Raw genomic sequence first — 23,980 nt, 5'->3', positions numbered from 1 at the left:
AGGACAGGTTTGAGAAACAGCTTTCATCGTTTTCAAAGCTTAATTTTCTACCCTGTTTTAACCACACTTCCCTCAGCTAATCACAGAACAGGTGCATGTTGTTCAAGGCATGACAAGGTTCCCTCAATATTCCAGCTTCAAAATACTTAAGGAAATCTCTCTTTCACCTCATTCCTAGTTTTTGGACCCAACTATTTTTTCTTTCTGTGGGCAGTTATCTTTAGACAGCTCCCCTGAGAGGCGGGCCATCGGCAGCCCAGGAGTCTTTCCCCCCTCCACACTCTGACTTTCGGCCTTGAAAAGAGCGTCTCGCAGGGAGCCTGGAAGCCTACTGCCTTCGGGCTGGGTAACCTCAGTGGTTTATCCCAAGCCCGAGTTCCTGGTCCGTAAGCGGAGGGGCATCGCTGTCTACGGCACAGGGGCGTCCCGGGACCCCGCGGCTCGGTTCACAGCGCGGTACGGCGCCCGGCACTTGCTAAGTGCAAGTATCACTACAAGCTTAGTTCGCTGAACCAGTTCCACAGAGCCTTCAAACCCCGTCCCCGCCTTCCGTCATTCGCCCCCCTCCTCACCCCGACTCCCCACCGACCCGTTCCCGCACACCTTCTGCCGACCTCTTCTCGGTCGCTTAAGGACAAAGCAGGGCAGCCTTCTCTCTTCACCAGTGGTGTAACGGTGCGGTCCTCTTTTCTCACCAAGAGCGTGGCTTCTCCTCACTACCGCTCCACACGCGAAGAGCGCTCTCTCTTCTTTAGCTCCTCCTGTGTGTGGTCCGACCGCTACCTGGCGGTCTCTCAGGCCGAGTTACCGCGACACACCGTGTACCTGAGGCACGGCGAGAGCTAGCTGGAGAGTCTCGACCAAGAGAGATGACCTGGCAGGTCCGTGCACCTCCTGCACCGCGCGACTAGAGGACGGTCTCGCGGGAGGGGCCGAAAGCCGAACCCCTCAGGCCACAGACTGGGGGGTGTGGCGGGGGGGCCTCTGGGAGAGTTCCTCAGGGAGCGAGCGTGGGGCGGGGCCGGCGTGGGGGCGGGCCGGCGTGGGGCGGGGTCTGCCGGAGGAGGCAGGGCCTGGAGGCGTGGGAGGCGGGGCCAGCAGGCGCAGAGAGGGACACTCACTGGGCAGGCGGGAGGTGGGGCCGGCGCAGCGGGGCGGGGCCCGGAGGCGGGAGAGGCGGGGCCGGCAGGCGCAGGGAGGACCCGCATTAAACAGGCGGGAGGTGGGGCCAGCGCAGAGGAGTGGGGCGGGGCTGGCCGGAGCAGGCGGGTCCCTGAGGCCGGGGAGGCGGGGCCAGGCCAGAGCTGGGACAGTCCCTCAATGGGCAGGCGAGAAAGTGAGGTCGACAGAGTGGAGCGGGGCGGGGCCAGAAGGAGTAGGAGGGGTCGGGGCCGACTCAGAGAACCCGCCGGCCACTGGGTTCTGTCCAAGGTGGAGGTGGCCTGAGGCACTTGGTTCCCTCTGCTCTCGTAGCTCTGGCGGAGTCTGCGCGATGGGAGACCCGGAAAGGCCGGAAGCGGCCAGGCCCGAGCAGGAGGAGGTAAACATTGTTGCTGCTTCCTCTCCCGCCCCACAGTCATGCCTGGCCTCTAGATTGCGGGTTGCGGCGGGGACCTGCAAGGTGCAGGAGCGCTGTGGGAAATTTTATTCATTGCCTTCTGAAACCTGGTGTAGGCCCGGCTTCGAGTCCTCGCTGCAGACGGGTTTCGTCTTTTCGAGCGCCCGGGAGGCAGTCCCCGGGGAGGGGTGAGGAGGGAGCCGGGTTTCTGCTCCACTGCTCTGTTCCGGGGCTACCCAAAGGCAATGCTCTGAGACTTCAGACCGGCGCAAGGCGCACCCCTCTCCCATCCTTCCCTGTTCTGGAGCCCTAGCCGGGGAAATTGAGGCAAGGGCCGAGGACTGGTGGCTCTGCTGGAGAAATGCATGCCATCTCTGGGATCGGTAAAAGGACTTGGAAGGATGCCTGTGGAAATTGACACAGGTGGATGGGGTGGAGATGATAGGTAGAATGGCGTCGGGAAATCCTCATAACAATGAAATGATCAGATTAGGAGGCCAGTTTTCTCAGACCCGGCTAAACTAGCTGTGCATCTTTGGGGTATCACTGTCTTCGTTTATATGGTGGAAGTGATACTTCCTTCACAGAGAATTAAGTAAAATACTTTATGCAAAGTGCCACGGAAGTTGTGGGTGCTTAATAAAAACCTTAGTTAACGTGTTCATCTTCTCTGCTTCTATATTAGTAGGGTACATAGCAACAGTAAATAAGCTGGGATTCATTACATTGTAGGGTTGTAGGGTAGTTCAAATTGTTGCACTATAATTTTCATACCCTGTTATTCTGTAGATACTTCTAAACCTGTTGCTGTGTGTGGTATCTGATTATTTTAATAGAGTTTCAGTTCACAAAGACACTTGCTTAGCCCTACATTTCTTCAGAAAGTTGTAGATTCCAGATTTGGGATTTTATTTTATTTTGACTTTGTAAACATTTAGTAGCTAGTTAACAAATTGTAAATAGCCCTCAAACTTTTTCTTCCCCTCGTGAAACAAATACATTTAGTACCAATTTCCCCACTGTAATGGAATAACTCAGATATTTTTGTTTGTGCTAGTAGTACCAACACTTATTGAGATTTAAGACCTGGAAGTTAATTTTTATTTATTATCCCTATCTTGATACAGACCCACAAAGACAGAGGCAGTACTTTAGATCTAGAAAGAATTTTAGTGAGCACCTGTTCCACAGTTTTTAACTCGAAATGCAAGGGTGCCTTAAGTACTTTGTTTCTCTAGATATATTGGTGCAGCATGGGCCACCTGCATCAGAATCACCTGGAAAACGTTGTAAAAAATGTAAATTACTGGGCCTATGCCCCAGATGTAGTGAATCAAAATCTCTTGGGGTGGGTCTGGGACTGCAATTTTTTTTTTTTTTTTTTTTTTTTTTGCGGTACGCGGGCCTCTCACTGTTGTGGCCACAGGCTCAGCGGCCATGGCTCACGGGCCGAGCAGCTCCGCGGCATGTGGGATCTTTCCAGACCAGGGCATGAACCCGCGTCTCCTGCACCGGCAGGTGGACTCTCAACCACTGCGCCACCAGGGAAGCCTGACCAAAGTGATTTTTAAAAGGCTTCTGTGTTTGTAACTTGTTATGGCTTGGGTTGGTGGGGGGAGTTAATTCAAATTAAGCTTTTGTTAAACATCTAATGTGAGGAGTAAGAGTTTTTGTCTGATTCAGTTATTCTCCAGGTGCTGAGCACTTTCTGAGTCTCTTATTTCTCATTTTGATCATCCAGTTGTTGGAGCTGGAAACCTCAAGGGCATCTTCAACTCTTCCTTATCCTGTTGTCCAGAATTCAAATTTTAGCAGGAATTATTAAATCTACTTTTGAATATCCCTTAAATCAGTCTTTTGTGTTTCTGCAGCTGATATCCTCGTTCAGGCAAGAGATGGACCGTGCAATAATCTTTTCATTGTTATCTCCACCTCCAATTTCTCTTCTAATCTAGCCACATTTCTCCAAAAGTGATCATAAAACAAATCTGATTCTGTTCCTTACCTGATTAAAAACTTTCAATGGCTCCCAATAGACTGCATGCTAAGGCCAGATGCCAAAGTGTTATATATCAAAGCAGACCACTTTGACCTGCTCCAACATTTTCAAAAAAATCAACATCTTAATATCCATTTAAAATGCAAAAAATAAGCACATCCCCCTTAACCTCAGATAAAGCTTGGAGATGGAGTATGTATTTTAAAAGCTGAAAGTCAAAAAATGTTTTGTTTGTTTCTTTTCATCAAAATGATGACACTGAGTAAAAAAGAAATTGTCAAAATAGTTGTATCAAATGGCGATAGGAAAGTAGCTATGGCAAAATTCATATATATTTACATTCAAGGCCCTTGCATGGTTTAAAACCTGGGCCAATTTTCCAAACAAAATCATAAGTACAACACTAATTGATAAAATTGACTTTTGTCTATTTTATTAGTATAATTTTTTAAGTTAATATATATAACATTACTTATAAAATCAATGGAATAGTAAGTCTGTTTTGATGAACCCATCATTTTAAATTGGTGTATAGATGATAGTTGAAGATTTATATCAAATTTAGTAAAGAATTACCTCGCGTATTTTTCAGAAGTTCTCTTAATTCACTACTGGCCAATTCTGTGGATTTATCAACCCTGTAAAATATGTGGATACCTGTAGCATTCAAAATGCATATTGCTAGTATGCTGCTGTCTGATGCACTCACGTACTTCTGTTGCCACCAGGATCAGCTGTCTTTATTTCCAGTGCTGTTTATACCAGTAGTACTTGTATTGTAATGACTTTAATTAATTTATTCATTTTTAAAAATTTTATTTATTTATTTTTGGCTGCGTCTGGTCTTAGTTGCGGAACACGGGATCTTTTGTTTTGGTGCGTGGACTCTTCGTTGTGGCATGCAGGCTTCTCTCTAGTTGCAGTGCTTGAGCTCTGTAGTTTGCTGGATGCAGGCTCAGTAGTTGTGGTGCATGGGCTTAGTTGCCCCGTAGCATGTGGGATCTTAGTTCCCCGACCAGGGATCGAACCAGTGTCCCTTGCAGTGGAAGGTGGATTCTTAACCACTGGACCACCAGGGACGTCCTGTAGTGACTGTAATTTAATTAAATATGTGGAAACTAGTAATATGTGAGTATGAAAAGAAAGTTGTTTCTATGAAAACTTAAACTGAGAGCTTTGGAAAATTCAATAAACATGAATTGTTAACAAATTCTATAGAATTAGATGTAAGCAAACAAGTATAAAAAGATTGGGGAGAATCATAAAAGAGATAAGGATTTTGCACTCAGATTGTGCTACCCTAAGTGTGTTAAAACTAGGAAGTATAGGTGTTGCGTTGTGCTGTCTTAATGTCAGAAAGTCTTGGGACTCCAATCAGTGTGACAACGACAACGTTTTGGCCTTATAGCAGAAGATTAGCAAATAAATGTAAATGTTTTAAGTGAAATCAAATAGTTTAAGGCATATATACTTTTCTTGTTATTCCTTAATTTATCCAGTTTTCAACTAAGTTCTTAACTTCGAACAAGAGAGCTTCTATATGTTCTTGTTACTATTAGCATTATTGTTTTTCTCCTTTTTGTTTGGTTTTGAAAAAAAAAAATCTTGGGTCACGCCTGAAAAATAGAGACAAATGTTTACAGGGTTTTTGTTGTTGTTTTTAACTGCCTGTCTTTAATCTCGTGTTATTCTTCAGTTAAGCAGAGATAGCTAGAGAAACTTTCATCTGAGTTCATCCAAAAAAAAAAAAGGACAACCTGGAAACACAAGTCCATGCATTAGTGGTTACCTTTCTGTATGGTATAAAACATTTCTGTCAGTTACTTTTATTACTGTTTTAAATGATTAAAAACATTTATTATTTTTTAACTGAAGTATAGTTAATTTACAATGTGTTAGTTTACAGTGTACAACAAAGTGATTCAGTTATACATGTATATATATTCTTTTTCAGATTCTTTTCCATTATAGGTTATTACAAGAGATTGAGTATAGTTCCCTATGCTATACAGTAGGTCCTTGTAAAAACACATTTTAGAGTGAAATTTTAAATCTAATGTTTGTGACACTAGAGGGACCACATAGTTCTTCAGAGCACACTTGGAAAAGTCATTGTGAAGTGTTTTCTGCCTTTCTGGTTTATCTTCTTCTATCGTCCTCCACATACCATAAAGTCCAGATATAGAAGGTGACTTCCAATTCTTAAAAATGTCATATGCCATCATGCCTTTTTTCATATTGTTTTTTCTCCTAAAATATGGGTTCTTAGCCCACATCCACAGAGAATACCCTGCAGAGCCTAGAACTTTGGGATGTGTGGTTCTCCTGACATTGTTTTAAAATGTGTGTGGATTTTTCTTAGCATCAGGAAAATAAGCAATATGTCATCTCTAACCCAGTTCAAAAGTCTACGTTCGTGAAAGCCCCTCTCTTTACATGGCAGTATCTTTCATAATACCCTCCTAATTCAGCTTCTTTTCTTTCTTTTTTTTTGCGGTACGCCGGCCTCTCACTGGTGTGGCCTCTCCCGTTGCGGAGCATGGGCTCCGGACGCGCAGGTTCAGCGGCCATGGCTCACGGGCCTAGCCGCTCCGCGGCATGTGGGATCTTCCCTGACCGGGGCACGAACCCATGTCCCCTGCATTGGCAGGCGGACTCTCAACCACTGCGCCACCAGGGAAGCCCAGCTTCTTTTTTAACAACCCACATCTTATCAGGATTGGACAGGAAGAATATAAGTATCCAAATGTGACTTTCATTCTGCAGCAGTTTTCATAGATCCTGACGTTGGTCAGTTATTTATCAGCATTTTCAAACTCCATTCGGGGCAAGGGTGCTTGGTCCCAAAGGGTTGCTGCTTATCATGTCCTTCACAACTTGCAAGATGGCCCACACAGCAAATATAGTGTAAAGTAAAGAATTCCAACTCTCAATATATACCTGTACCCGAGGGACAAAATATATAACAAAAAGAAAAATGTAGAATCATATCAAAGTGCTACATGGTAATGATAAAAGCAAGCACAATCTAGAAGAACAATGTGGGCCAAGACAAGTTTGAAATATTTGTTGACTGCAGACCTCAGCCTTTTAAATTGGGATTTGAATATCTCACTTTTTAAGCCTTTCCAGCAGTTTTCTAATTATTTCATGAATGAACGTTCCCTGACAGCAGTCATAGAAGGTATTGACTGATCAAATAATTAACCACTGTAATAGTTCTTTTATCAGTTCTTTGAAGTATAGGGACAGCCTATAGAAAAGGCCAACCAGAAATATCCCAGCAGTCAATAATAACACAGTAATAATTTTAAAAGTTCATAACACTTGAGAGTGTGCAAAGTACTTTTATTTGTATTAGCTCCTCTGATCTTTATAACATTCCTTTCAAATAAGTATGGCAAGTGTTACTGTCTTTAATTTACAAGTGATGATGATCAGATTAAATGACTTGCCTAAAGACATGAATAATACTCTGTGCTTATTGTAAGTGAACACAATTTTGTACTTTAATGGACAGTGTACAGTGAAATATGGTCATTTGGTTCACTTCACATTCTGCCATAGAGGCGGCGATTTCCAAAATGTTGATTTTCAATCTTATCTTTACTGTCTTACCATTCACCTGTGAAATACATCCTCATCAACAACACACTTCATGATCTCATTATACATAGTGATTTTAACCTGGTAAAGGAGAAGGCGAATGCATTTTGAGAAAGTTTTACTCTGAGATTTTGAAGCTTGCACCAGTTAAAAATCACTGCTTTGAGCCTTATCAGTTTGGCTGGTAAGAACCAAAGGCTCACTTTGGTTCTTTCAACTTTATTTATAAGGAAATCATTTTTATTTTTCTTGCTTTTTCTTAAAATCAAATTTGGTGATTTCCTCCTCCTGTCATTTCACTGGTTACATCAGTACCATTTGTTAAATTAATTTTGCTTAGTAGGAGATATTACAGTTGGCCCTTGAATAACCTGGGGGTTAGGGACACTGACCCTTGGTGCAGTTGAAAATCCACATATAACTTTTCAGTTGGCGCTCTGTATCCATGGTTCTGCACCCACTGATTGTCAACCAACTGTGGATGGAATAGTTTTGTAGTTTTTATTGGAAAAAATTCACATGTAAGTGGACCTGTGCAATTCAAACCTGTGTTGTTCAAGGGTTAATTGTAGTGTATACTCTTTTTAACTTTAGTTATCTCACTGTTTTGAATTCTGGTTTTTAGATGTAGGCTGGCCCTACTAGCTGCCATCCATACATACAGAGATGTAGTTTAAGGCAAGGCTTTGAGTTCAGACCTATCTCAGTTCTAATCTTATTTCTGCCACTTACCATTCGTGGGATCCTGGGTATGTTATTTACGTACTTCAAGACCTAGTTGTCCCATCTGTAAAATGGGAATACTGTTACTATTTGACTGACTTGTACAGATTAAGCAGAATAAGGTATATAAAGCATCTGTGTGGTGACAGTTCAAAAGCAGCCTCAATACCAGACCCAGAGGACATGCTCTTATGTGTATCTCCTGTTCTAGAGCCTGGAACTGCAGTGTCAGGATCTTACGGCTCTTTTGAGATTGCAGAGCCCTCAATGGCAACACAAACAAACAAAATACTTGACCACTTCCGTTTTAAAAATTTGCTTAAATATTTGTGGAATGAATATTGAGTAAGTGCCAGGTACTATGCTAGGCTATAGGGATTCCACAAGTGTAAAGTTGGTTTTTGCTGTTAAGAAGCATGGTCTAGAAGAGACTGTAGAGAAGTAACAGGGAATTAAATTGCAGTGAGCTATGTGCTATGTTAGGCACCTAATCCAGGCCTTTGGTGTAGTGGGGGGAGGAGGAGATGTGAGGGCACTCAGAGGAGGCTTGCTTTGAGTGGTTATTAGGTTATTTCACTAATGTATTGTGGTCTTATGTTAAATTTTTTAAAATCTAAAGGTATCCGGTAATCTGAGCACAAGGTAAAGAGAAATTAACAGCCCATTCACTTACTTAGCTAATGTTTATTGATGTTACACTTGACACAGTACTCTGGGAACACCACAATATATAAAAACTGGTCTCTGCTCTCTTGCTGATTATTTTAAAAAAATACACACACACACACACACACACACACATACACATACACACATACACACGTATATGGCACTGTCCCCTTTTAGAGTGCCATCCTCTTTCCAAGCAGTATGTATTTAGGTATGTGTTTCTTACTTTATCCCATAGAGCTTTGAGACAGCCCCGGTGAGACCATATGCAGTAAAGGAATGTTAACATGTAACTAGCAAAAACCAACTGTTACATGGGAAGGGTCAGACAAACAAAGGCTGCTAAGTTTTGGTAAGGAGTTTTCAGATAAGTATTATAATTTCAGTTAATATTAGAAAAGAGAACATTAAAATTTAAAAAGTAGCTCATAACAGTAGCCTATTCATGCCAGCATTCTATCTCTGTGAGAGGCACTGAAGGGGCATTTTGTCCACAACTTTAGAAATTTGCTCACTGTGACGTTTATGGGTCTAATTTTATACTTATCCTCAAAGTAACAATAATGACAATAATATTTTGAGAGATTACTATGCACCAGGCTCTGTTTAAAACACTTTTAATCATCACAATTAACCTCTAAGGTAGGTATTATTTTACTGATGAGGAAACCAAGGCTCAGAGAACTTCAGGAACTTCTTATAGCCACACAGCTAAGCCAACACCATTAACCAGCTACCACATAACAGTAAGGATTCAAGCTGGGGACACTGGCTCCCAAAACGATGCTGTCTCTCGACCTTCCCCAGATGTGTGTTTAGATGTGAATAAAGAGGAAATCTCTCCATAAAATGGGTGCTTGTACTTTATTTTTCAAAGAGGTTATCTTCAGATACCAACGAAAATGAAGCAAAGTCAAATGAAGAGCCACTCCTAAGAAAGAGTTCTCGCCGATTTGTCATATTTCCAATCCAGTACCCTGACATTTGGAAAATGTATAAACAGGCACAGGCATCCTTCTGGACAGCAGAAGAGGTAAGTAGCAGCACCGTCATCAGCAAACATGTTCTCTAGTGCAGTGTTCACATTTTCTGTTGCAGGACATTAAAAATGTTTAACTTACATTATAAGGTACATTGAATAAGATCAGTTGTATAAGATAAAGTTTGAAATTCCTGAGATTAAATACAGGGTTCTCCAATGTTTTGTGTTTAGATTACTGTCTATAAACATGTTTTCTGCTGCAAAAATGTCATCTCAGTCTGCCAGAATTTTACCTCCAATATATTTCAGAACATTTTCCATTTTTAAACAGAGTTTTGGTTTGCTGTGACCAAATAAGACTAGTCTTTACTTATGGTTAGCGGAATAAATAAAATTGCAGCCATAGCTAAAGCATGAAATAGTGAAAGCCTTAGAGACCCTCCTTTCAGATGAGAGGCTTATCTGATGGTGCAGAAGGAGCTGTCACATGGGGAGTTTGCCTGGGCAGGGCACTCACTTCTGAGGTGCTGGCCTGAATTCACAGTGCTCCTCCCAGCCTGGCCCTGCCCTCAGCCACATCAAACCTGGCACAGCTGTGCCAACAGACAGGACAGCTGTGGAATGTTTTCTTGTAGTGTGGCAATTTCCGCCTAGGAAATGATTTGAACACAGCAAATCAGAAGATCCTCGCTGGTTTGGTAAGGGCAGTTGGTCATGCAAGCGGTTGCTCCATAGTCTGCAAATAATCATTGTCTTCATTTTTGAATACGATGGATGATACCTGTATAGCACTCTGTTCTCTGTGTGTGAATATTTATCTATATAGATAGATATATCTATTTTTTTAGATATATTTGGATCTGTCTGTTTATTTACCTGTTTTTTGAGAAATTGACTCTTTACCTATGCTGTTGAGAATGCAGACTCTGGAACCAGGCTGCCTAGGTACAAATCCTGGCTCTACCACGTACTAGCTGTGCCACTGGCAAAGTTGCTCTGTGAAACCTCTCTGTGTATCCTCATCAGTAAATTGGGCTAATAGTACCTAGTTCTGGTTGTTAGGATTAATTAGATGTGTAGAATGTTACTTGGCATTTAGCAAGCACCAAATAAATGTAAGCTATTATTTTACACAGAATGGGGGAGATTTATACTAGAAATCAGAAGGCGCCAATTTTTGAAGCTTCTGTTACACTGATTTTACCCACCTACGCACCTTTGTTATTTTATATTTGTTAACGTTATTAACATCTTTGTTATATTGTAGTTAGCATGTAGAGCAAAAAACCAACCCAAACCCAAACTCAGCATTTTCAAATTGGGCCATAGTGCTAGGCATACCTGACTGTCTCTAACTGTGGTTTTTAGAAAGTTTTTTGTGAGATGTGGTTAAGAGAACAAATGGAGTACACAGGTGGCTTTTTCATTCATCATGTTAAAAAAGTACTTGTGATACCTGGGTTTTTTTAATTCATCAAAAAATTTCTTACATCTTTTAGGAAATGTAATATGTGTAGTACTATGACTTAAAAACACTAATTTTTAAAAATTAAAATATAAAGTTGGTACATGTTTTATAGACAGCTGATAGGAAGATTCAAATACCTAATTAATTGGGAAGTCAAACACATTTTTAGTTCCACATATTACTCATTTAAACAAATTATGTAAGTTACAGTTTAATCAACTCTAGATTTCATTGTTTTATCAGTGATTTAGCTTTATTCCTAAATATGTCTGATCATCGAAGCCTTGATTCAGAAGATAAAGTTCTGGTGTTTGGGGGTTTTTTTCAAAGCTACCCAGGCAGTTCTGTTAACCAGTAGTTTGTAATCAATCTTTAGATGGTAAAATTGAGAATTTATTCAAATGAGATAAAGCTGGGCGAAAAGTTTTACCTTTTAGGAATGGAAAATAACTAATGTAGATAAGTTTAATATTTAAAAGAGAGCATATTGTAATATTAAAATTTAGTATCAGGAGTATAATACACAAAAACCAGGAAGATGTCAGTTAAACCCGAGTGAACTCTTAATAGAATAGGACCTGATTTTTAGCTTACATATTTTAAAAGATGTATACAAATATTTCCTCTCTGCTCCATTGTATCCCCAACATTTAGCACAGTGTCTGGCATGTAGTTGGTGCTCAGTAAACATTTAAAAAATAAAGTAATGAGAAAAAGGACTTTGGAAAAGAACACAAATGATTGAAAGGATGAAACTTTAGTCTTTTTTTGGAATGGTGAAAGAGATTAGGGCTTTGTTAGAATAAATAAAAGAAGGACAAAAGACAATTACATATTTCAAATGTTTATGAGGTTATTATGAAACATACTTAAGAGATCTTCCTGAGACAAAATGATGCCTACATGGTACATTTAAAGACTATTTTACAATTGTAAATTTCACCAAACTCTAGAGTACATTTCTATTAATTCCAAGGACTAGTTCTAATAAACATTTTCCAAAATATTTCTATTTCCAGAGGAAGACATATCTATAAATTGTTTTAAAACCCAGATTGTTACATGCCTGACATTACTTCTGGGTATAAAAGTAGATTAGTCAGCAGTAAGGTAGCAGCTACAATTGCTTAACAAGTCCTAGTTATCTGTCTAACACAATGGTAAATAGGTATAAAATGTTAAAGAAATGGCTGCTGAAAGGCATTGGTTTATTCACCTCAGTTCCTTATTGACTGTTTCTACTCTTTCTTCCCATTTTGCCCCCTCCTTAATTGCCTCCAGATTTTGGCTTTCCCCCCAGCTTTATTGATATTGTTGACATATGACATTGTATAGGTATAAATTGTACAACGTATTGCTTTGCTACACTATGTATGGCAAAATGATTACCACCATAGTATAAGCTAACACCTGTATCCCATCACATAATTACCATTTCTTTTTTGTGGTAAGAATAGGTTAATTTTAATATTTTGAAAGGACATCCTGGCCAGCTTCTCAATTAGCTAGAAGATAGATGTCTTCATAATGTTTTAATTTTGTTCTGTTCCTTTGTAATTGTCTTAGTTTGAGCTGCTATAATAATATCATAGAGTAGATAGCTTGCAAACAACTCACAGTTTTGGAGGCTGGTGATTCTAAGATCAAGGTGCCTGCAGATTTGATATCTGGTGAAGGCTTGCTTCCTGTTTCATAGACAGCTGTCTTCTTGCTATGTCCTCACATGGCAGAAGGGGTAAAGGAGCTCTCTGAGGTCTCTTTATAAGGGCACTAATGCCATTCATGAGGGTGACCTAATCACTTCCTAAAGGCTCCACCTCCAAATATCATCACATTGGGAATTGCTTTCAATATGGACTTTGCAGGGACACAAATACTCAGTCTATAGCAAGAATGATGAAATTTTTTTCTTTTTCACATTTTACTGCTAATGAGATGTCCCACCTTAACTTTGAAATGGAAGTCAGTTTTCCATACTTTGAGAAGAATTTAAGTTAAAACTTTTGAAAATCTTTTTATTTCAGGTTGATTTATCAAAGGATCTCCCTCACTGGAACAAGCTTAAATCAGAAGAGAAGTATTTTATCTCTCACATCTTAGCCTTTTTTGCAGCCAGTGACGGAATTGTGAATGAAAATTTGGTAAGATTTTTGATTCCACTTTTGTTCTCATTCAGCAGTTAAATGATAGTAATGGTGGTAAGATAATCAGACTGAGTCTGAAAAATGATGTCTAAGAAATGAACTTAACTCTTGAAAAATTTTTTCTGATGAAGTGTCAGAGGCAAGGATACATTTCTGTTATTTGACCCCCCAAAATATCATGAAATCAAGCATATTGTACCAATCAAAACTACTTACAAGGCATAAGCATGAGTTTGATTTTACCCTTAGATAGTAATCCTAATAGAGAACCTGCACCTTAATAATCTTTCCAGAGCTCTGCAGTAGAGCACTGGGTCTGGCTTCCCATCTTTAAACTTCTATTATGGTTGGTTAGAGGCATGCTTTCTTATTAAAAAGAGTGGGAAGATGCAAACTTTCATTATAAGCTTGTAGGGGCTTCAGTAGATCTACTTCAGGTCAATTCTACAAAGCAAAATAATTATTTTTGGTAGATGTTCTAAAATGTATTTGGCTTTATAGGCAGTATCTCCACCTAATAGTTCAGTTTATTTAATTGCTTAAGAATATAGTATGCAACTAATTGTAGAGGGTTGATGGATTAAGCAATACTGCTTAAAATAATTCATAAGGTCTTTCTGACCTGTCTGTGGCATGACAGGTGATTTTTAAGTGCTAATTCTGATGTCCAGATTCTGATTTGCAGTGTTTAATGAGAGCCCATAGAATTGGATATATTTCTTTCCCTTATCTTCTTAGGTGGAGCGCTTTAGTCAGGAGGTGCAGGTTCCAGAGGCTCGCTGTTTCTATGGCTTTCAAATTCTCATCGAAAATGTTCACTCAGAGATGTACAGTTTGCTAATAGACACTTACATCAGAGATCCTAAGAAAAGGTATTACTGCTGGGATTTTATTTACAAAGGTTTATCCTATTGCTTGATTATATTAATATTAGGGAACTAAATATTAGGGAAAGATTATTCAAATATGGAAGTTTAGGAGTACAATATTTTCTATTGCTTAATAATGTGTTAGATTAAAAAAAACTTGTATAGGACCAGTAAATCTTTGGATAGTATATCTTAAAAAACTGTTCGCACATTCGTTTAGAAATTAAATATTCTAATTTAGTCAATTTTGTATAAGACCAGATCCAAAGCACTAATTTGAGTTTTACTTTCACTTCTATATTTTATGGACATGCAAAAATACAGAAAAACTACAGGTCTGTTGCATACCATAGAATTGCATAGAATCAAATATATTCTGATTAAAAACAAGTGAATTGGAGATTCCCTGGTGGTCCAGTGGTTAGGACTCGGTGCTTTCACTGCCGAGGGCCTGGGTTCAATCCCTGGTCGGGGAACTAAGATCCTGCAAGCCATCTGGCGCAGCCAAAGATAAAAAAAAAAACAAAAACAAAAACCCAAAAACCAAGTGAATAACTTTGCCACTAATCTTTTGTTTTTACAGGGAATTTTTATTTAATGCAATTGAAACAATGCCATATGTTAAGAAAAAAGCAGATTGGGCCTTGCGATGGATAGCAGATAGAAAATCTACTTTTGGTATGTAGCTTTAATTTATATATGATCAGATTTGCCTTGGGTTATACAACTCTATTTTAGATGGTGTAGTATCACTATTCCTAAGAATTAATTAGAAACTGGTGAAAAAGTCATCTAAATCTGTTATTTTTCTGTTTATTAAATTGAAAGTTGAAAGGTTAAATGTCAGTGCATAATTACAGGTAAATAAGAATCAGTCACATAGACTCTGACAAGAATATTAGAGCAAGACTATATGCTTTCAGTAATGTTTATTTTCCCTAAAATAAAGCAAGTCAAAGTCTTAACATTTTTCAGGGAACAAATATGTAAATTAGTGCACTCAACTAAGGCAAGAAGCAGTTTGCAATAACAGGCTTATTTTTCACAGATAAGTTAAACGCAGACACACTTTTGGGTGAGTTGAGATCCAATAACATTTTTTTACAGAAGCGATTAACATTGTCTCTTATAATATAGTAGTTGGTTAATAAATATTTATTACATTTAATTAAAAATTCAGATATTTAATTTAAATAGCTCTAAGTACCTTTCTTATTCTTATTTATTTCACAATTGATTGTCTTTACTTTCTGGTTTTATTCATCATGTGGGGAAAGAGGTCTCAAAATTTTTGGTCTAACTACTCCTTTGCACTCTTAAAAATTATTGAGGACTGGTTATATCTATTGATATTTTCATATTAGAAATTAAAGCCAAGAAACTTTCAAAATATTATTAATGCATATTAAATTAACAGTAATAACCCATTGCATTTTGAAATAAATAATGTATATTTATGAAAAGAAACACTGTATTTTCCCAAACAATTGGAATAGCCTCGTTTTGGCCATTCCATTCTCACTGGAATGAGAATGGCCTAGTTTTTTATTTTTGCAAATCTCTTTAATGTCTGACTTAATAGGAAGATAACTGGATTATATCTGCTTCTGTGTTCAATTTGTTGCAGAATGTTGTTTTGGTTGAAGTACATAAAGAAAATCCAACCTCCTTCAGATACGTAGTTAGAAAAAGGAGAAGTATTTTACCAGGCTTTTCAGATTGTTGTGAATATGTTGTGTAGCCTCTGGAAAACACCACTGTATTTTCATGAGAGAATGATGGTAAAAAAGATAAATAGTGCCTTATTATTACTATGAAAATAGTTTTGACTTCACAGACCTCCTGGGTCTGTGGATCTCCAGGGATCCCTGGACCACACGTCGAGAACCAGTGATGTAGTGTAAGATATGGGCAAGCATGTAGTGTATCAGGGAAGAAACATGTATGTCTGCATTGCTTTCAGTTCATTTCAAGAATGAGAAAAGCAGTGGTTCTCAGTGTGCATAAAATCATCTGGAGAATTTGTGGAAAAATCCTGCTGATTCCTGGTCCTCACCAGAGAGTGATCTGCATTTTATACCCAGCTGATTTTCTCACAAGTGGATTGAGAAGCACATTTTGAGAAACATTGACTTTAGAGAAAAACAAAGGACATAAGACCTGAAGTTGACATACCTTTCTGCTCTAGTAGGTAGAGGTGGCAAACTTCCTTCTCTGAAGACTTGGCCGTGGCACTAACTTGTTGATTGTGTTTCTTGGCAAAACAGTTGTGGTATTATTATTAAAAAATATGTGTAGGGCTTCCCTGGTGGCGCAGTGGTTGAGAGGCCGCCTGCCGATGCAGGGGACACAGGTTCGTGCCCTGGTCCGGGAAGATCCCACATGCCGTGGAGCAGCTGGGCCCGTGAGCCATGGCTGCTGAGCCTGCGCGTCCGGAGCCTGTGCTCCACAACGGGAGAGGCCACAACAGTGAGAGGCCCGCATACTGCAAAAAAAAAAAAGAAAAAGAAATATATATGTAAAAGTATATATTATACATATATAAGCTTGAAAATGTCTGCAGTATATGATATTTCAGAAAGTGAAACTATTTTTTGTCTCCCAGGGGAAAGGGTGGTGGCCTTTGCTGCTGTAGAAGGAATTTTCTTCTCGGGATCTTTTGCTGCTATATTCTGGCTAAAGAAAAGAGGACTTATGCCTGGACTTACTTTTTCCAATGAACTCATCAGCAGAGATGAGGTAAGGAATGAAGTATTCTTCTAGTTATATTTGTAATCATAGCTGCTGTTCATTTATTTTTCCTTCTGCTGAAAATGCTTATGGTGACACAAATATCCTGTTAATTAAAATAAAACAGGAAGTCATTTCTTCCTTGGATTTTAAGACTCTGTATTTTCTTCCTACCTCTCTTACTGTTCCTCCTCAATCTCTGCCCATCCTTATGTACCAATGTACTCCTGGGTTCCCACTTTGGTTGCTCTCCTTCCCTATACATGACCTCCTGGCTGATCTTATTTATTCCCATGGAATCAGCTGCCACCTAGATGCTCATAACAACTAAAACTTTATCTTTAGCCTGGTTATTCTTTCCTGAGCTCCAAACCCATAAATTCAAGCGCATGATAGACGTTTTCTCCTGGAAGGCTCCACAGATATCTCAAACCTAGTATTTCAGAAATCAAGCTCATCATCTTTCTCCTGAAATGTGTTCTTCTTCCTGTTTTCTCTGTCTCATTGAGTACCTCTACCTTCTACCCAGTCATACGAATTTGAAATCTGGGAGTCATTTTAGATTGCTTCTATTTTTTTCTTTTCAGCTATATCCAACCAGTAACTAAATCTTGTCTCCCTCTGTCTGCAACACTCTTTCCATCTTTTCTGCCATTTTTTTTTCATCTGTTGATTACCTTCTCACAAGTTGCCACTTAAAACTTTCCTACCCCAATTAGGTAAAACTGACCACTCTTTGCTCTATGTATTCCTTTGAAACCGAACTTGTCCCTACCTTAGAGTCCATAACATGTATTGCAATTCTTTTTTTTTTCACATCTTTATTGGAGTATAATTGCTTTATAATGGTGTGTTAGTTTCTGCTTTATAACAAAGTGTATCAGTTATACGTATACATATGTTCCCATATCTCTTCCCTCTTGCATCTCCCTCCCTCCCACCCTCCCTATCCCACCCCTCTAGGTGGTCACAAACCACCTAGCTGATCTCCCTTTGCTATGCGGCTGCTTCCCACTAGCTATCTATTTTACGTTTGATAGTGTATATTTGTCCATGCCACTCTCTCACTTTGTCACAGCTTACCCTTCCCCCTCCCCATATCCTCAAGTCTATTCTCTAGTAGGTCTGTGTCTTTATTCCCGTCTTAACCCTAGGTTCTTCATGACATTTTTTTCCCCTTAGATTCCATATATATGTGTTAGCATACGGTATTTTTCTTTCTCTTGCTGACTTACTTCACTCTGTATGACAGACTCTAGGTCTATCCACCTCACTACAAATAACTCAATTTCGTTTCTTTTTATGGCTGAGTAATATTCCATTGTATATATGTGCCACATCTTCTTTATCCATCCATCTGTCGATGGACACTTAGGTTGCTTCCGTGTCCTGGCTATTGTAAATAGAGCTGCAATGAACATTTTGGTACATGACTCTTTTTGAATTATGGTTTTCTTAGGGTATATGCCCAGTAGTGGGATTGCTGGGTCGTATGGTAGTTCTATTTGTAGTTTTTTAAGGAACCTCCATACTGTTCTCCATAGTGGCTGTATCAATTTACATTCCCACCAACAGTGCAAGAGGGTTCCCTTTTCTCCACACCCTCTCCAGCATTTATTGTTTGTAGATTTTTTGATGATGGCCATTCTGACCGGTGTGAGATGATATCTCATTTTCACTTGCATTTTCACTTGCATTTCTCTAATGATTAATGATGTTGAGCATTCTTTCATGTGTTTGTTGGCAATCTGTATATCTTCTTTGGAGAAATGTCTATTTAGGTCTTCTGCCCATTTTTGGATTGGGTTGTTTGTTTTTTTGATACTGAGCTGCATGAGCTGCTAGTAAATTTTGGAGATTAATCCTTTGTCAGTTGCTTCATTTGAAAATATTTTCTCCCATTGTGAGGGTTGTCTTTTGGTCTTGTTTATGGTTTCCTTTGCTGTGCAAAAGCTTTGAAGTTTCATTAGGTCCCATTTGTTTATTTTTGTTTTCATTTCCATTTCTCTAGGAGGTGGGTCAAAAAGGATCTTGCTGTGATTTATGTCATAGAGTGTTCTGCCTATGTTTTCCTCTAAGACTTTTATAGTGTCTGGCCTTACATTTAGGTCTTTAATCCATTTTGAGTTTATTTTTGTGTATGGTGTTAGGGAGTGTTCTAATCTCATACTTTTACATGTACCTGTCCAGTTTTCCCAGCACCACTTATTGAAGAGGCTCTCTTTTCTCCACTGTATATTCTTGCCTCCTTTATCAAAGATAAGGTGACCATATGTGTGTGGGTTTATCTCTGGGCTTTCTATCCTGTTCCATTGATCTATATTTCTGTTTTTGTGCCAGTACCATACTGTCTTGATTACTGTAGCTTTGTAGTATAGTCTGAAGTCAGGGAGCTTGATTCCTCCAGCTCCATTTTTCATTCTCAAGATTGCTTTGGCTATTCGGGGTCTTTTGTGTTAAGATACAAATTGTGAAATGTTTTGTTCTAGTTCTGTGAAGAATGCCAGTGGTAGTTTGATAGGCATTGCATTGAATCTGTAGATTGCTTTGGGTAGTAGAGTCATTTTCACAATGTTGATTCTTCCAATCCAAGAACATGGTATATCTCTCCATCTATTTGTATCATCTTTAATTTCTTTCATCAGTGCCGTATAATTTTCTGCATACAGGTCTTTTGTCTCCTTAGGTGGTTTATTCCTAGATATTTTATTGTTTTTGTTGCAATGGTAAATGGGAGTTTTTTCTTAATTTCACTTTCAGATTTTTCATCATTAGTGTATAAGAATGCCAGAGATTTCTGTGCATTAATTTTGTATCCTGCTACTTTACCAAATTCATTGATTAGCTCTAGTAGTTTTCTATTGCACTACTTGTCTCTCTCCTCTACTGGACTCAAGTTTCTTGAGTGCAGAAACCTTGTCATTTATCTTTGTGTTCTCAGTGTTAGACCATTATAGCCATTCGGGACACATTGATTGACTAATCCTGGCTCCTCAGCTTATTTCTAAAATGACCTTGTCAAGTTACTTAACTTCTCTGAGTCTCAGTTTCTTCAGTTATACACCTTAACAGGCTTTTGTTAAAATGCAATGAAACAATATGTATGAAAGCACATTTTGGGGATCCCCTCATGGTCCAGTGGTTAGGATTCTGTGCTTTCACTGCTAAGGGGGAGCGGGTTCAATCCCTGGTTGGGAACTAAGATCCTGCAAACTGTGTGGCGTGGCCAAAAGAAAAAAAAATGCTTTGTATAATTACTTTGTGTTGTTTTGTGTCTTTAAATTTCTAATAATTTTTATTATTAATGTTATATATGATTATTATAGAGAATTAAGAGAATAAAATCATTCAGTCTCAACACACAGAGATAGCCACCTTCCATATTTTGTATTTCCTTCTGGACAATTTCCTACATTTAAACCTATGTAAATATATACAAATGTATCTTTATAAGTTGAGATATTCTGCTTTTTTCATATTTTTTTGAGCTAAGATCATCTTTTTTCACTAAGCAGAATATTATGAACATTATTCTATGACATTAAGCATTTTTTTGAAACAGTTTTTTCTTTTTTTTTTTGGTATGCGGGCCTCTCACTGTTGTGGCCTCTCCCGTTGTGGAGCACAGGCTCTGGACGCGCAGGCTCAATGGCCATGGCTCACGGGCCCAGCCGCTCCGCGGCATGTGGGATCTTCCCGGATCGGGGCACGAACCCGTGTCCCCTGCATCGGTAGGTGGACTCTCAACCACTGCGCCACCAGGGAAGCCCTGGAAACAGTTTTGTTAGATATATATTACAGATCCTAATGAGTACATGTATCATTTATTTGACTATAATTAGAAATTTAGGTTGTTTCCTGGTTTTTTGTTTGTTTGTTTTGCTATAATGCAAAATGACTATCTTTGTATATAAGCTTTGTCTCAATTTCATACTATTTTCCTAAGCTAGATTCCCTAGAAATAAAACGACTAGAGTATAAGGCATGAACATTTTAAAGGCCATCATACTCACTTGCAGATTGCTTTCCAGAAATCTGATAACAATTTGTAGCCCCACCTAACAATGTATGAACATGTCTTTTCTTACTATACCCTTACCAGATTTACTTGTTAAATATTGGATATATTTGATATGAGTAGTTAGTATCTCATTATTAGTTTCACTTGCATTTTTTGGATTACTGCTTAGATTGAACATTGTTTTCATAGTGATACTAGTCATTTGTCTTTTTTTCTGTAGTTACCTGTTCTGGTCTTTTGCTTTTATTCCCGTCGGTATATATTCCCAATGCACAGTAACTGATTGGGCTCTTTCAATAAGTATTTGTTTATTGAGTTTGTTATATTTATCACATGAATATAATATAAAATATGAATTTTGTTATATTTAGTGCAAATATGTTCCCAGTTTGTCCTTTAATTTTGTTTGTTCTTTTATTCTTTCCTTTTTTTTTTGGGGTGAAGTAGAAGATAGCTTTATTTCTTTGCTAGGCAAAGGGGGACACAGTGGGCTCCTGACCTTGAAGAAAACTACATTTCTCTGTTTGAATCTGCCCTTTGGAACTCAGGGAAGGTCATGGAGGCTGGAGTCTTGCCTACAAGAAATGGGGGACAAAAGGGCCTCCAAGCCTGGGAGCCCCACAGGGCCTCACTCAGTTTCACTCCACCCTTTTCTTTGATACTCCTCAATCTTGAGGACAGATATTGGACAAGAAAGGGAACAATCATTTTGGATAGAGATGTTAATCATAAACGGAGGAACCCTGTTTTAGGGAGACTTGGTTTTAATCCTCACTTCGGTTTTTATCTTTCCCCAGATCTTTCAGGGAAGTGGGCAATGACTGTTCTGACTACTTCCTGCTCAGATGGGGCATAGTCCTGCCTAATTTTGGGGGAATAGATACCGAATTAAAAATATTTGAGTTCCACATCCTGGATCCAAATCTTATATGAATAGATACCGAATTAAAAATATTTGAGTTCCACATCCTGGATCCAAGTCTTACATGATTAAGATCTCAATTCCTTGCTCTGGTTAGAGGTAAGAGTGATGACTGGAACTTTAGTAGACAGAATGTATCTCATTCCCTTAGGAATTCAGAATAGGTCTGAAGGCCAATTTGGAACTGGTACTTAGGAGAGACTTGTTGTAGCCAGTTGTTTCCAAACTATTCCTTGTATGGGGAAGACCCATCAAGGCAATCCTGAAGACCTGGAAATAGGAAGCTGACCACATATCTAGCAGTTAGAATTATCAAAAAGAATCAGCATATGAATCTGTAGGTAGAAGGTATGAGAAAGGCTAGGAAAACAGAATTTTCATTCCGCTTGTCGGAACAAATACTTAAGTTTCCCAAAGGGTGAGACGTCCGCTTCTCGGGAGTCTGCTCGCTGGCTGTAAGCAGGCTTGGCTGGTCAGTCTCTGGTAATCTTCTTACTCTGGTGTGATGTACCCATGGCTTTACTCCATCCAATTTTAGAGAGACGTGAGTAGTAAGAAGAATGTCATAGGATCCCTTCCTAGGATCCCTTCTGTTTCTCTTTAAGCTGCTGCTTAGGTCCTTGCTCTTTCCATACTTTCAGCAGCACCTTGTCTTCTGCTTTGAGGGGATGCAAGAGAGCTTTCAGGTGAGGGGGAGACCTGTGGAACATAAACTCATCCATGCATACAGTTAACAATTGACCAATCTGTTGTACATACTGTTTAATTTTTTTCTTCCTGTGTTAGAGATGTTTCTCTTCTTTACTGTTACTACTTTTTCCCTTCTGGCTGGAAAGGCTTCTACTCAACCTTGATCCAGGTGTAATCCTCTTAAATCTTTAGCCAAAATCTCATTGAAGAGGGTGGGGGAATTTTTAAATCCTTGTGGCATCCCTGAGTTTGACATAGCTCAGAAAATTCCAAGTTTGCAACAATACAGGAATGAATGTGTCTGAAATCACATCCACAATGGTCGTGTAGTTTTATCATAATTACTCCATTTTGACTCTCAAATGCATTCCCCTTGTCAATGGTAAAGCAGATGTACAATGCATGTCTGAAAGGCCACAAAACAGGCCGCTTTTTACCGCTTTTTAAAGTTAAACCATGTATAGGCCAGAGTGACTTCCTCATACCTCAAAATGTGCAGATTTTTTTCTTTCATTTCTCCTTTTGATTGCAAGTCTTTCAGTAGAAGACGTTGATGATCAAAATATCTGTCCCTTGGTGCCAGGGTGATTCAGCTGTTTGCCCCAGGTGTAGATCATGTCCCTTGGTGCTAGGCCTCCTTTGTATTTGCCTAGTCAATCCACATTGGGGGAAAACTGATCAAGTATAGTGAACAAGCACAGAGGTATGTTAATGAGGACATGCTTTATAGGCTATACATTTTATAATTTATACCCAATTGTCACACAAGCATTGTACATGTGCTTTCAGCAATAGACCTAAAACAAGCAGTGGTACATGATGAGTAATTACACTCTGATACCTTCACTGGGTAGTTTTCCTTTCCTCCTAAACATCAGGGCAAAAGTGTGGTTAACACAATAACTTTCATAAATTCAAACTTCAGTTAACAGAACTAGAATTTCATATCTATTAAACATTAATCCTTTCCTCTAAAATTACCCTCATTTTCATAACCCAAGAGTCTCCAATTTCTGGAGGGACCAGGCAGAGATAAAAGAATATTTCAATTTTTCCTACAGAGGTGTAATTTACCCAGTTGTTCTAAGTCATAAGTAGCTTGAGGGGAAGGGCTTCCCTATGTCTGGGAAAACCATAAACATTATTTACCAGCCCAGTCAGTAACTAATCCTTTTGCTAACTTTTTATGAAGCCATCAGATTCTCCATTAAGATTTTTTTTTTTTTTTTTTTTTTTTTCAGTACACGGGCCTCTCACTGTTGTGGCCTCTCCCGTTGCGGAGCTCAGGCTCTGGACGCGCAGGCTCAGCGGCCATGGCTCACGGGCCTAGCTGCTCCGCGGCATGTGGGATCTTCCCGGACCGGGGCATGAACCCGTGTCCCCTGCATCGGCAGGCGGACCCTCAACCACTGCACTACCAGGGAAGCCCTCCATTAAGATTTTTAAATTTCTTAACCAGCTCAGCTGTACGATATGAAATTTATCAGAGACCTGTATTTGTCAAAAGGGGTCCTTCACATAAGTCTTCTTGAAGATGAAGCACCTTTGCAAAAGCATCAGAGTACAGCAACAGAAAGACTTAAAAGGGCTCAGTTAAGC

At 39.3% G+C, this 23,980-nt stretch overlaps 1 protein-coding gene across 2 annotated transcripts in view; it reads left to right on the top strand.

The window, feature by feature from the left end:
- Positions 1–1,492: 1,492 nt before the first annotated feature.
- RRM2B (ribonucleotide reductase regulatory TP53 inducible subunit M2B) overlaps positions 1,493–23,980 on the top strand; it is a gene marked incomplete at its 5' end in the record, with an annotated part of 32,184 nt that continues 9,696 nt past the window's right edge. The window contains 6 exons of one of the 2 annotated variants that reach the window (XM_079722195.1): positions 1,493–1,540; positions 9,433–9,588; positions 13,030–13,146; positions 13,888–14,021; positions 14,602–14,696; positions 16,624–16,757. In XM_079722195.1, coding sequence (XP_079578321.1) covers positions 1,493–1,540; positions 9,433–9,588; positions 13,030–13,146; positions 13,888–14,021; positions 14,602–14,696; positions 16,624–16,757 — 684 coding nt within the window. The remainder of the gene's footprint in view (positions 1,541–9,432; positions 9,589–13,029; positions 13,147–13,887; positions 14,022–14,601; positions 14,697–16,623; positions 16,758–23,980) is intronic. The other variant, XM_079722196.1, reaches the window with a different exon arrangement.

Source organism: Hyperoodon ampullatus (genome assembly GCF_949752795.1).
Source record: "Hyperoodon ampullatus genome assembly, chromosome: 17".
Lineage (NCBI taxonomy): Eukaryota > Metazoa > Chordata > Mammalia > Artiodactyla > Ziphiidae > Hyperoodon > Hyperoodon ampullatus.
This window is presented reverse-complemented; position numbering and strand designations above follow the sequence as displayed.